The sequence below is a fragment of the Martes martes genome, assembly GCF_963455335.1.
Source record: "Martes martes genome assembly, chromosome: 10".
Lineage (NCBI taxonomy): Eukaryota > Metazoa > Chordata > Mammalia > Carnivora > Mustelidae > Martes > Martes martes.
The window spans coordinates 104514495-104528843 of NC_137898.1; the positions used below are offsets into that span (position 1 = coordinate 104514495).

At 44.1% G+C, this 14349-nt stretch overlaps 1 protein-coding gene across 4 annotated transcripts in view; it reads left to right on the plus strand.

Moving 5' to 3' along the window:
- Positions 1 to 14349, plus strand: part of CADM1 (cell adhesion molecule 1) — a 321945-nt gene that overhangs the window by 295462 nt on the left and 12134 nt on the right. The window contains exon 9 of one of the 4 annotated variants that reach the window (XM_080815949.1): positions 5316 to 5348. The exons of 2 other annotated variants lie outside the window; for them this stretch is intronic. In XM_080815949.1, the coding sequence (XP_080672075.1) occupies positions 5316 to 5348 (33 nt within the window). Of the gene's footprint in view, positions 1 to 3621; positions 4150 to 5315; positions 5349 to 14349 lie in introns of those variants that run through there. One more of the 4 variants, XM_080815952.1, reaches the window with a different exon arrangement.

Sequence of the window (14349 nt, forward strand, 5' to 3'; positions counted from 1 at the left end):
GAAGCTCACCTGATTCTGCCTTTTTTATTTTTTTTTTTAAAGAAATGAGAGGTGGGAACGGAGATTTTTTTTTCTATTGCTTCCGTCACAATTCCCATACTTTTATGTTCCTTGTTTTAAAAGAATCCAAGAGATGAGGACTTGAAAGGTTTCCATACTAAAGATTCATCCCCAGTTCAGAAAACTAGCATCATACATATGGGTTTCTTGGGCTTAGAAAGTGATCGTTGGGGCTGTCTTGGTGGAAAGTGTAGGACTTGAAAGGACCCTTCCGCATCTGGCCGGAGATTACTAGAAGCTCCTACTTCTAGAGCCCGTCCCTCTCCACCTTCACCCTCCTCTTCTGTTCCTGCCCTCACCTACGCCTCCCCCACCACACTTCCCCTTCTTCCACCCAGACTTCCACCCCAGGGTCGACTACTACTAGGACGACTACTACAATGAGTCATTTTCCTTGTGAGATGAAACCCTTGTACGGGTTCCTATTATTTTCAGAACATCTGGTTTGCAAATGAAAAGATCTCAGGGGCACAGCAGCACTAGGGAACAATTCTGAAGAAGCTTTTAACAAAACTTGAAATTGCTTAACAAAAAACCAATCCACTCCCCACCCTCCCCCCCATGCTGTTCCCTGGTGCTCTACCCCATAACCCCTACCCCCCCCCCCAAAGGAGGAGAGGGTGACTCTAAGAAGTAAGAGAGCTTTATCAAGACTTCCCTGTTTGGGCCTTTTAACTTCTGTTCTGTTCTTGTCCCCTTTTTTTCCAGCCCCTGAGAAATGGGAGTTTAATTAAAGCATAACATAGTTGGAAAGAAAATTAACTGAGAATCCAGTAGAAAATAAATTTCGAAATTTAATTTTCCGGCACGTATTTTTGCTTTCAATAGATTTCAAATAAGTCAGAAATAAATAAAGAAATGAATAAAAAAAACTATATTTAATATATATTGGCCGGCGAAACACAACTATGGAAATAAAATTGTCAGGGGAATTCCTTGCCTGCCCTAGTGTCTAGATTTAAAGCAGCTCCGTAACACAAACTGAAGGGGAATTCAATTAAGAAAACCCATTGGCTCCTTATTGACTTTAGTTAAGAAAATAAACTCGGGGAAAGTGTATTAAAATATGTCTGGACTGCTTAGTACGCTTCCATTTGAGCTTATGACAATCAAAATGGGAGAATTTAAATTCTTTACAATTAAGCTCTGCTTCTGAGCAAATTGGGTTCTCTAGGTCATTACACTGTGCATTTTTTAACGTACACCCTGCACACACGCACCCCAAAATGCAGTCTCACCGTGAATCGGGGCGTCCTAAAGCAGGAGCACCACGGAGCAATTGGAGAAGAGAAAGTATTTAAGGTTGTGAATTTAATTTTGTTCTAGGATTTTCATTTTCATTTATGGCACCCGTTGTGTGTGAGACCACGGACTAATTTATGGATTAGTTTTAAACCCCCAGTCTGTCACACTCAATGAACAATTCTGAGTTGGAGAGAATCCATATGAAAGGATTAGAATGTGCCACAGTGGAGCTTACACATGACTGTTTCAACTAAATATTGCCCAGCTGCCTCTCATGCAGCAATTTTTTTTTTTTTTTTTTGGCTACTTGGTTAAACAGCTACAGTCTCTAATCTCACACATTGTCAGAGCCTTTTCATCCTGTAAATATCTTATACTGCCCCATGAAATATAGGTGATGTTTAATTTATTCAAGATAGGATGCCATAAACTGTTGGTATGGCCGGGAGACCGAGGAGTCAGTATTTCGTGAAATGTGCATCTTTCAAAACGTGCAGGGCCTGCCCTCGGATACCTTGTTTGATGATACTCGTAAAACAGCCAGAGAGGGACTCTGAAGGCCTCGCACACTGACTGGGTTTGCAGGAACCTGGGATTGTTTTTTTGTTGTTGTCGTTGGCCATATAAAGTAAGTATACAATAAATTTGCCCTATTGTAATTAAAATTAAAATCGAGACAATAGCTCAGCAAGGCCTTTTTCATTCCCTAACCCTGCAGCGCCTGAAGCCCAACTCAACTCTTTGTGACCTCTTCTCTCGGAGGCCTGGCTCCGATGAGTTTCTTTTTTTTTTTTTTTTTTTTTTTTTAAAGATGTTATTTATTTATTTATTTGACAGACAGAGATCACAAGTAGGCAGAGAGGCAGGCAGAGAGAGAGGGGGAAGCAGGCTCCCTGCGGAGCAGAGAGCCCGATGCGGGGCTCGATCCCAGGATCCCGGGATCATGACCCGAGCCGAAGGCAGTGGCTTAACCCACTGAGCCACCCAGGTGCCCCTCCGATGAGTTTCTAAAGGCAGCAGCAAAATGCAGTTGAAAACAAGTCTTTGTTAGGACAATTAGGCGCTGTCATTTTTCAAGCTAATGACAGCGTTTCCGACTTGTATTGGAAGTGGACTCCTTGCGTTTTGCCCATACACTCCGAATGTTACCCGATAATGGAGTGACCCCACGAGTTGATGCACAAGGGGTGGCCTGGCACCTCTCGCCAGTCTTCTGATTAAGACACCCCGAATAAATCCCACTTCACAGAGCGGCACTCCCTTCAGAGCCAGGGTGTCTGCGGTTTCTGCATGAAGTCATAATGCAATTAGGAAGGAGAATTAGATTCTGTCACACTGCTCTCCTGCGGGGAGCACAAAGTCACTTCTAAAGAATTTTTTTTTTTTTAATTCTTTACTTGGAATAGCCTCTGTTCAGATAGCACACCAGATGCTCTTAGTGAAATAGAATCGGTGCCTCCCCCAACACTCCCTCACACCCCCTTCGAACTCTGGCCAACCTGTGTGTCTGCTGTGTTCCCCTGCTCCATTGCTGACCGTGGCCTTGCCACTTCCAGCCGCAGTGACTTGTGTGGTTTGACTCGAACGTGTGTTTGCTTTTAACGGTCCTAGAAGATGTTTCCACCCCCCCCCCACCTCACCCCTACCGCATCCCTTTCTCCTCCCCTTTTGGGTGCAATTGATGGATTTCCCGTCCCCATACTGGGGAAGCAAGCTGCACTGTGGACTGGGCTCATTCATTTTCTAGTGCCCACAAAGAAGCCGACGCCTAGGGTCACTTAACTTAGTTTCATGATAAAGCGGGCAGCACGGTGATGTAGGAAGACGGTAAAAGGAGCAGTCATCAGTTCATGCTAAGATACGAGTTTTGAGGGCTCTAACCTCTAGGATTTACTCCACCTCCTCTCTTTCGTGTTTATGCTACTTATTGACCTGCTAAGATTATAGCCTATGAGAAGCGCCACTATAAAAATAACCAACCAAAGTGTTTATTTCTTCTTTTTTTAAAAAATTTTGTAAAGGAGCCAGTGCCTATCCATAAAATGTGTTAGCATGTATATAAGTGTTTCTGTACAAATGTGCATTTGATCTTGCCCCTTAAGCTGAAAGCACCTGAAACTAACACTTGACTTGGATGTTTCAAGTAAGGAGATGTGTCAACTGTGTCATGCCGATCCCGTGTAGTGATGTTTCAACTGTACAATTTTTGGTATTGTTTTTTACTGCTATTTTATGCATACAGACTTGACTTGTAAGTAAGTATTGTGTTCTTATGCGGTGTATTTTATGTTTTTCTTTCCTTCATCAATTCTTCAGAAACTCAGCTATAAGTGACGTTAAAGCTGCAGTGGCTTCTCAGACTGCTGGTTAATCCTGGCTCCTTAGAAGGGCTGCAGTTGTTTTGATGGTTATAGGGTCCTGAGGAAAGCATGCCAACTGAGGGGGAACACCGGTGTGAATTCACGTGTCCCGATTTGCAGATCAGAAGCACCAGGCTCGTTTGACCAGGAAAAAAAAAAAAAGAAAAAAATGTGGCATTCCATTGCATTTAAACATTGCCTGTGTCGGGTCCGGAAGAGTCTTTTGGAGTCTCTAGAACTCATGAAAATAATTACCTGCTTAAATAGCTGTGTTAAGGGTGGGAGGCAGGGGAACAGGTAACTACTTGCAGTTTCAACCAAGAACGCCACCCCAGCCAGAGATGACGAGCTCATGTCACCATCCCTTCCTGGCCAGATGGGGATAATGGAAAGAAACATACTGGAGAGGTGTAGAGTCGAACACGAAAGCATGGCCAGATGGGTTGACTTTGGAATGAAGTTGGCCACAGGAGTGGTGTTTTTTTTAAAAAAAAAAAAAAAAAAGATGACTGGAAAAAGAATGTCATCGTGCATTTTGTTAGATATTTATCCCACTTTTCCTCTAGCCAGAAATAAAAAGAAAATTTCTGGAGCCCCTTGAGCCATTCCCTATGAAGAGGAGCCAGGACAGCATGCCTGGTTCGAAGCCCAGCAGAAGTAGGAGGAAACTTGAAAAGCACCGGAAATGGAAGAAGAAAGAGACCACGGTTCCTTCCACAGCAAGTGCATCTGGCAACGCGAAGGCGGCCACAAAGGCGGGGGCTCTTTGCAGCAACCTAAACAGCGAACGTGGTGCTACACTGGGAGCAAAGGGATGGCTGGATACTGTGATCTGTGGAAAGTCACGTGATCGGAAGTGGTGTTTGGCCAATTGTGCGGACTTGGGTGTGTCCATGGTGGTCTTCTGCTCTTAGGTTGTAACCCAGGGAGGGCTGCAAAGTGAAGAAAGGATTCCTGGTGGCTGGGAGAGGGGATTGGGGGTGGGGGTGGGGGGTTTGTGGACAGAAACGTTATCGGGAAACTGTTAATATGTTCATTCCCATGGCCTCCCAGTCCGTGGAACTTTCCAGCTGAACGCTGCCAAAATAATAAGGCGGGATGGAAAACGTGAGCTCACGTGTTCATGTACAGGCATCTGAGCGTAAGCCGTAGAGGATCCTCAAAGTGTGATTGTTTCGCTGATGCCTAATGGGCAGTCCCAAAGCCCGGGCGCCTGCGTGGGCTGGCTTCAGACAAAGGCAATGTTTGAATGTATGAATCCCTTGCTCCGCCAGCCTGCCGACTGAGCTTTTCCGCCCCAGTCCTGAGCCTTTATGTGTTCAGAGCCACCGAGTCTGCGCTGGTGTTTCCCCTCACTTTGCATGTTCCCCCGACTATGGACTAGCAAGTAGATGTGTCCTGGCAAGACCCCCAGAACCACAGAATTGACTGTTTTCCTCACTGGCTCGCAGCTTTGAGCTGAAGGCATGTCTTAAAACAGTGCAACTCACTTCAAATGCTTTTTGCTTTTCATTTATTATTGCTTGTCACGCGATGTTCTTTGAAAGCTTGCTCATATATTATCTGTTCCATTTTTTTCCATTTTCCCTTTTTTTGCATGCCGTTCCTCCTGTTTCCTCCCTTCCTCCAATCCTCTGTTCCCGTCTGTAGACACGGCAGCGACGACAGAGCCCGCAGTTCACGGTTGGTATCACATTACTGTTTATCTACTTTCTCAGCGCTGCTGAGAGGCAAGGCAAGCCTGGGAAAAAGAGAAATGCAGTCTTCAAGGGAAATCGTATTTCGAGTAGACTGATCTCATACATAGACTGTAATTTTGAAGGCTTGGAAGGATGTCGAGTCTTGTCATTTCTGTTGTGAGTTCAGGAGCCCATGGTTGCCGTCTGGAGCGAGGCCAGTGACTGTCAGGCCAGGATGCAGGAGACCCGGCCACATGTGGCCCTTATGGGTAGAGCGCCACCAGACCCCCAAACACGAGGGATTTCAAAAATGAATATTGACCTAAAAATCATGGCCTTTGGATTAAAGAAAGGCCCAGTTGCTTTCTTCGTTTATAGGCTAGAGTCCCAGGTACATTTGGAAGAGGGGTCGTTCTTGACACTTAGTAGTTGAGGCTGTGAAGGACAGGTAAGGGCAGAAGGGTTGTCCTGTTTAAATTCACGCCACCGAGGGGGAGGTCATCGCTCTTCTCTTAATTATGTTCCCCATCATAGCTCCCTCTGCAAACCCGGGCCAGTTCACTCTTAATTTCCATGTGTGCGCGCAGGCTTATGCTAGCTAGCACTGGGCAGGAAGCCTCTCCAAGCCAGGAGGGACACCAGATGTAAATTTTAACAGCATTAAGTGGGACTGAAAAGATCATTTGTGTGTGGGTAGGCATCTCGTAGGCAAAATACTACAAAGTTGGTTAAGGTCGTAAACAAAAAGTGACTAAAAAAGAAAAAACAAAACAGCCATTGGGACATCCTTTTCTATTTCCTCTCTGACTTACCAGGTTGGAAGAAGCCCATTAACTTTTCTGTGTCTCTCCAATCAGGAAATTAGAATCATGTTTCAGCTGTATATGACTTCATTCCCTAACTCTAACCTTAGTGATATTGTGCTTGGAGAAAGGATGTTACAAATCAAGCTAAATTTTAATAATTGAGTTCAAGGGGATTTTTTGGTAAAGGGCCTATTGAAATCACTTAGCACATTGTACAGGGCTGGACTCCACCATTTAAGCGACAGGGGGTGATCAGCCAAGCCTTATAGCAAAACATTTCTTCCTAGCACAGACTGACTTCCTTAAAACAGACCTACATTTGAGGACTTGGCAATTGGAAATCCCTAAGTGAAACCCATCCTGTGTGAGCTATCCCCGAAGGTCAGGCCTTGATGCTTGGCCCTGTGCCCCCAATCCCCATTTGGACTTTCTGATGAGGAATTCCAAGAGAGCAAAATGAACTTGGGTGTGGAGCATTATTTTCGTCCCCACACCCCTCCCGCCTCACCTGGCCCTTTGCTGTCACCGGGCACAGAAGGAAAAGGTAAAAGGCCAAATACACTGGCAATCATGGGAAATCAATTAGGTATAAAACCTCCACTTTCTAAGGTAATGCCCCATAGTGCTTGCTACAGCTCAGGCACTGCACTCCATTAAGCTTAGCTATTTGTAGGTTTCATCATTAATTGAGCACTTCCTGACTTTTATCGATTAGTCGCAGAGCTTTAAGGCTATTTTAATGCCGTTCAAGAGATTTTGTTCTATTCTTTTTAAGATGCTTTAAGTTCTGAGCTTCCTATAATTGACTCCAGGGTCAAATGTAACCATAAGATTCCTGAATTCTGTGAGATCTTTGAAGAAATATTGATCATTTATCTCCTAAGACTCCAGAGTTCTATTTGCTAGGTCCCTTCGATAAAATCCATGTACTTACCTGACTCTGATGGATGTAAGTCTTGGAGTCGGCTGAGGTATTCCAAGTAGGAAATATGTTCCCTGATCTGAAAAATGAGAAGTTAACCTAGGGCCCCGTCGTGGGCCCCGTCGTGGTCTAGGACATGGTTTTTGGTCAGATCTTTCTTCCTGGAAAGAGAAAGTGACAGTGATCTCTCTTTTGTGGTGTAACGAAGAAGCACTTGGAATCAGGCTTTCTGGCATTCCTGGGGCAGAGAACAGAGAAGCAACCACTGCCTTATTAGTTGAGGGACAGCGATACACCGCCAGGATGTTGCTCACTGGCTGGCAGCCAAGAAATGTCAGGGAGGAAGAAAAAGAGTTCTCCCCTCCCCCCTCCCACACATCCACACACGCTATTCCTTACCAGCAGGAGGACAGAAGTGATAACCCAGGATGGTCCCCTATGTAATACACGTATAAACGCATTCTCCTAACTTGTCTGATACTCTCAGTGTCCTCACAAAGAGGTCCTACCGCCCACGGCAAACAGCTTTAATGAAAGCCAAAGGAGTATCTAGAATCTTCCTTGACAGAGGGGAAACAGTCTTCAGGTCAGTCGTCACGGTAGAAAAGGTGATAGGATACGGTGGAAACTATAAAGCAAGGGACCCTATCTCAACCAGATTGCCTTTGAGTAGATTATAGCTAAAACCCAGCTTCTTCAGTGCAGCAACCTTTTGACTAAGATTCACTTGAGAATAACCTTGAGATGTTCATGAGAGAGATCTGGGCCTAGAAAAATGGTGTGGTTGGAGAACTTGGCAACTCAAATGACAAGACACATTAGGTCAGCCTGTCGTGGCCACTTTATTGGTCTTAAAAGGATTCATTCTGGAGTTCCTTATATAGTTCTCCTTTCTTTTATAAAAATGAAAAAAATAATTTATAAAGAAAGCTTTCCCTTTGAAGACTCATTAAAATACTTTATTCAAGCTTGTGTTGCTAGAGTACGTAAGAAGTATACGAGTTGTTGATGTATGTTGGTCATTTGTTCTTACCAATATCTGATTGGAACAAGCATGTATTGGAAGGTTAGAAGTGCATGGGCATGACTCAAAATCAAATGGATTTTCTCCAAAAAGAAAACAAACAACAATCAGTCACAATGTGTTTTTCAGGATCTAATTGATGGTAGACGTAAAAGCGAGTGTAAGAATGGGATCTTTTAGACTAGGGTGACCGAAGGGATTCTCTTTGAATAAGGATCTTGAGCACTTGTGTTTTTGGAGCTCATCCTTAAGGCCTGGTCAGGAAGAATCCTGTGTCATGTGTGCATGTCGAGCAATGCAAAAACGCTCTGCCAAATCCTGGTACTACGTGGTCTGAAACTAATGGCAGAAATGCATGAGTGACTTAAAGCACGGATGGTGTCGTCCTTACTATGATTATTGACGTGTGGGTGCGCGTGATGGTTTTTGTTTGTTCAAATGTGGGCGCTTCTCTGTGTCTTGTGCCTTGTTCTTTCTCAGCCCTGTGTGTACCCTCTCCCCTCCCCCGCCCACCTCCCCTGTGTGAGGTTTGGGGTGACCGCATGCCCATGGTCTGGAATAGTGCTTGTGCTTTTGCCGCACTGTGGTCAGCTGGCTTCCTCTGGGTCGGAGCTTCTCCCTCCCTCCCCCCCCACTCCCCCTCCCACCCCCCCCTTCCCATTTTATGATTTTCCAGTCTACCTATCCTTTTGCTTTCCACCTCTTGATCTATCAGAGGCTGATGAGCTCATGAATTTACATATCCCAAATGAGTTTTTCAGTAGTCTTTAATTCAGTATATAATTCTGGTAAGACTCAAACTGGGAACCCCTGAAACAAGTTTTCACTCTCAGTTTTGGTGGCAGAATCTTTGGCCTGTGCTAGATACGCACTCACAGCCTAGTCCACAGCCCTCAGTCGCCACCCTCCACCCCACCCCCGCCCCCCGAAGCTCCCTTTCCCCGACTTACAAAATTTTATAAGTAGTGCAAGCCTTGCTAGAATCCTAAAAGCACATGAAATTCTTATCTTAACGTTCTGTTCAATTGCGGGCTCCTTCCGCAGCCCATCCAAAAGGCAAATAGCCAGCAGTGCGCATTATTACAACCGCTATGTCCGCCATCTGTGTATGAACCTCTCTGCACATCTCTCTGTATGAGTACACAACAGTGGCATTCAAAGGCTGTCATTCAGTCAAGGGACTCTGCAGACATTGTGTGTTCTACTCAAGAACAAAGCTAAAGAGGTTTACGAATGGCTGCAGGACCTGAAGATTGTGTTTCAGCCTTGATATGCCGTTTGGAAACAATGTGCTACTGTTTAACGGCGTGAACCAAATTTCTGCTCATGGGAAGAAGGGACAAACTCTCCACAAAAGCTGACAAAGCAGGAAGAACAGGATGACTGAGCTTTTAGATTAAAACTACCGGGGGCGTCTGAACTCTTATGGCTGGTGATGGAAGTAACAGTTTCCATAATATGGCCAAGTGATCAGATGTATGCCGCTTAGGTAAGAAAGAGACCATCGCCTACTTTTTCCTACTGGGAATGGTACTGGAGCCAGGGGGCTACGTTTTTGTTTCCTTTGAGGTTTTCTTTAATCGTTCTTTTATGACATTTTCTAAAAAAAAAAAAAAAATGAAACCCTAATGAACCAAACCCACAAACATTGAAATTTTGCTTGACCTTGACTTTATTTAACTATCTCTAGGATTTCTTGCTGTTTCTAATGTTTGAGGTTTTCCTTAGCTTGGTTTAAGATCGCCACCTCACACCACTTTTAGAAGCCAGCGACGTCTGTTGGAAAGGAGGGGTCACAACCTCAGAGGCACTGAGGAGGCCCAGGGGACGTGCAGCCCATCCTAGACCATGAACAAGCGCAACGCACGTCTACCGTGCACACCTGAAAGTATCATGCTCAGAATTAATTGCTAAAAAAAAAAAAAGTCCCACGTGGTCCAATAGTTAAACTTTTCACTTGTTTAACAAAGTTTAAAGAAGTTTAATGGATACATTTTAATTAGAAGTGACAAGAAGGGTCTTCAACAGATGGTATGGAAGTTTAAAGAGAAAAACCAAGAAGGGATTTCCCACGTATTGTTAAATGGTGACGTTTCCTTTTGGAAAACACCGTCTGCCTCATAAAGTGCATCTTTGTTTCTTTGAGAAAATAAGAGGTTGTATGAGTTTGAACATGAAAGAGAACTACCTCAGTCAAAGCAATTCTAGGAGGTAAATTTTGCTTGTCCTCCCTTGTACACTCAGTGCCTCAGTACACTCTTCCAATTATACTTATTCAAAAATTATCCAACCATGGCCAAGCACTGTAGACTCATAAAATACAACAGTAGCGCAAAAACAAATTTAACGCCACTAATCGAAATGGCTTCCCACTTTCCGATGTAATCTGAGCAGTAGATTCCAGGTGATTTGGTGTATTTTAAAATTTATGCCATTAAAAATGACGGTTTCATCTTTAATGAGGGATATATCAACTGTCCGTTGCTTTTTAATGGGAAACTTTGCATATCAGTGATACGTCATAAACGTATTTGTCTTTATTTTCTAAAATTAGCTTTCTAATGCCCTCCCCACGGAAGCAGGCATTCAGCAGTAAAGCCACCTACTTGAAACATCCTTGTTTAATATGGTTCAGTGGGTGCCAAGCACGTATGTAGAAAGCTTTGATATTCATTGGGCCACGTAGAAGTGAGGGATTAGCCTTCTGAGAACTGCAAATTCATAATTAACTACAGAGAAGTACTTTATGTTGCCCATTTATAACAATTATTCAAATAATTGTATTCATCAGTCTTTATACAATGGATAAAGCCAATTAGAAATAGGAACACTTTCGGCCAATCAGATTTCAGGACACACGGAAAGCATCCCTACTCAGTTGCCTCTATAATTGATTGCCTTACTCACTACTTTCCCTTTTGTTGCCTAAATCTATAGTTTGGGAACATCCGGGGACTCAAACGCACCCATTTCTAATTGGCACCTGCCCTTGAATATTGGCACCCAAGGTTCACAATGGAAATTCTTCCTCCAAGAGCTGACACGATGGCTTCCTTTCACACCACCAGCCTGGCTATCAATATTCACTTGGCTTCTTTATAAAACGACTTACAAAACCCAAGCTTTTATTGACCATTTCTACATGATTATTTCTGTTACTTTGGGTTTTTTGTTTTTTAGTTTTTTTTTTTTTTAAACTAGTGCGATCAGTTTGACATTGCTTGTTTCCAGAGCATTTGTTTCATGCTCTGGTTGGTAGTTCACTGAGCATTACTCCTACATCATTCATTCAGCAAATGCTTGCTGAGACTATACTCCGTGCTTGGCTATAGAGAAGGGAAGGATGAAAACTAAAGACCCATCCCTCTCCCCAAAGTCCTTGTGGTTTCATAGGCCCACAAATACTCTTCCAAAGTGACAAATCCCATTAGAGAAGCGTTCGCAAATTGTGCAAATTAGAGGACCCAGAGCCATCAGGCTGGACTTTGAGCAGAATGTCAAGGAACAATGAATGGAGGCCTTCTTAGATTGTCTCATATCTTGTGGTGGCTCATGATCTTCCTGAAAGGAGCAAGTAAAGCATGAGGAAGTGGAATCCCACCCCTAGCCAAGCCTCCCATTGTTTATCTACCTCCGACTCCCCCTCCTTTGATTCAGATCAGAGCTAGCTGAGAGCTGGCCCAGCTGGCCAACGTTGCTGGTGGCTCCGTGTGGACCGTGCAAGCCCTCCCCCCCAGATTAGCTCCTGGCCTAACTGCTTTCTCAGCTTTGAGGGTTTCATTTTTCAGGCATACCACTGATTTTTTTTTAAATTCTCCTTTTTAAAAAGTCATTTTGCGAATCAGATTTTCTGATGAAGACATAACCTGCAATCTGTAGTTAGCAGATGCTGTACCATTTTGAAATAAGTGATCCAAGATCGTCATAAATTGATAATGAAATGTATTTGTCAGTATTGGCAAAGGATTTCAATTTACGGGAAAATGTGAAATAAAACTTACATACAGCAGTATGTAACCTCTAACTGTATTTGTATTCAAGGGCCATGTCAGAGCATTGACGGTTAACAATCAGGCTTTATTTTTTTTTTTCTTTTTGCATGCTGTTATGAATGAGTGATTTTAAACATTCACCTTCATGTTTCATGTGCTTTGAAAGCGGAGACTGAGGAATCTTTCTGCCTTGATTGTGTATCAATAACAAAATGAAATGATTGGAGAAATGTACTTATGGATTAATGCATTCAAGCTATCCAAAAAAGAGAGAGATAGCAAGAGATTTGGCTCATGTTTTTTTTTTTTTTAAGAAATTCATCCTCAGTTCTGAAGTGTTTTGTTTATGTCCCTTGAGGAATGAAAAGAAAAACGATTTGTTTTTACTTGTAAGGCCTTACTCAGTTGCCCAATTCCGCAGAAGAACTGGACAGTGAGGACCTCTCAGGTAAGGGCTAGTCATTAGGTAAGGCACTGCGGTGTCCAACCTGTGCGTGCTCTGTCCACCTCTACAAAATGGCCTTTGGTTTCCCGGGCAGTTAATTAGCAAATGTGGATTTTGAGATAAAAGGAAAACAAATTTTTTTCTTCCTCCTCGCCCCCTTCTTTTTCCGGTGCTAGTGGCATGTATATTTCCGACTGGGACTGAGGGGGTCCGTGCAAGGGAGGTCAGCTCATCGTTGGATTGTACGAAAGCCACTGTTTTCCGTGGTGTAAAATGCTTTCTATGCTCTGGCTGTATAACGGTTCGAGAGAAATGTTTTGCATTCAAAGCAGTTTAAAGATGTTGGATTATGAGAGAAGATCTTCCTTTTAAAAAGAAAAAAATTCCTATTGATTATGAGAGAAGATCTTCCTTTTAAAAAGAAAAAAAATTCCTATTGACCATCTACTTCTGTAGAATAGACTAGAAAAGCCACGTCATAGTTATCTTAGAGGCGGGGTGGGGAGGGGAGGGGGCAGGAAGGAAGAGGGGGGCCATTGTTTTGTCACACACCATGATGTAAACTAATTATCCACCTCAGACCTTTTTCACAGCACACTGAGCTCTTGCAAAAGTAGGTTTCATGCTTGATTCCAGGATTTAGGTGTTACTAATCCAGAATAAGAAGCATATCCTAAAAGGGGGCGGGGGGCGGGAGGAGATTCAAAATGGTCAGAGCTGAACAGTTACATGAGCTGCCATGATGCTCTGGGGCTTCCCTGCCAACCAGCTACAGCCCCTTCAACATTTCAGTCGGTTAATTCCTAATAAATCAATAAGGAAGCCCCCTTCCTCCTCATCACTGTGATGGAGGCACCATGGCGTAGGGCTGCGGATGCTGACTCCAGCCTTTGGAAGGAAGGGGTCCATATTGCCCCTTGTTGAACAGACTTCACTTCCGCTCCCTTGAATAGTTAATTGTGAGGTGATGGTCCCTGACTGCGGGTTTCACCCAGCGAGAAAATCAGAGCCACCTAGCCTTTCCAAGTGCAGATTTTTCGCCTCTCAGGACCTTCCGTCAAACCTAGAAAACAGGGCGGGTGCCTTTATTTTTCGACGTAGCATGTCCCAGCTTGAGCCTAGCTGTCAGATTTTCCCACCGAGTGGAAGCTCCGAGAGGCCGTGCTGGGTTTGTTCACTGCCGCATGCCTGTCGTGTAGCAGGTACTCGATTGATACTTGTTGGATGAGTAAGTTCCAAATCCTAGTGAATTCAGATAAATAACTAGAAGATTAGAGAGACAGCCAGCCCATCAAGGGAGGGCTTCATTTTTGCCTCTTTCGGGTGGGGTGGTTAGAGAAATTGCAAAAAACATTAGCCTGCTTAAAAGAAGAGATAAGTCCTGCTCCTTGCCTGGAATGTAATGCTGCCTGTAAGCAGTCTGCTCTCGGGTCGTGTCCCGACCCTAAAGAACACAGCTGACGCCACGGCCCTGGCAAGGGGAACCTTCTCAAGGATCCCAAGAAAGGACTGAGTCCTCACGGGCCTGACCCCACTTGGCGTCGTTGTCACCTGAGGGTCACTGAGATAGGCAAAGGGAATTTTTCTCTCCTCCTTAGGCAAGTAGGACCGTGTCAGCCATCCACCCCTTCCGCAAGCATCATCAATTAATTAATTAATTAAGGAAGCGCTCCGGGTCTCTCAGCCCTGCACCAAGTCCGATGCGGTCTTGCTGCAGTTCTATCCATCACGCCCGAGTCAGGAGCAGTAAACCAACAACTGTTTGTGCTCCTAATAATTCGGTTAAATGAATAATTATGTCGTTCCCCCACCCCCA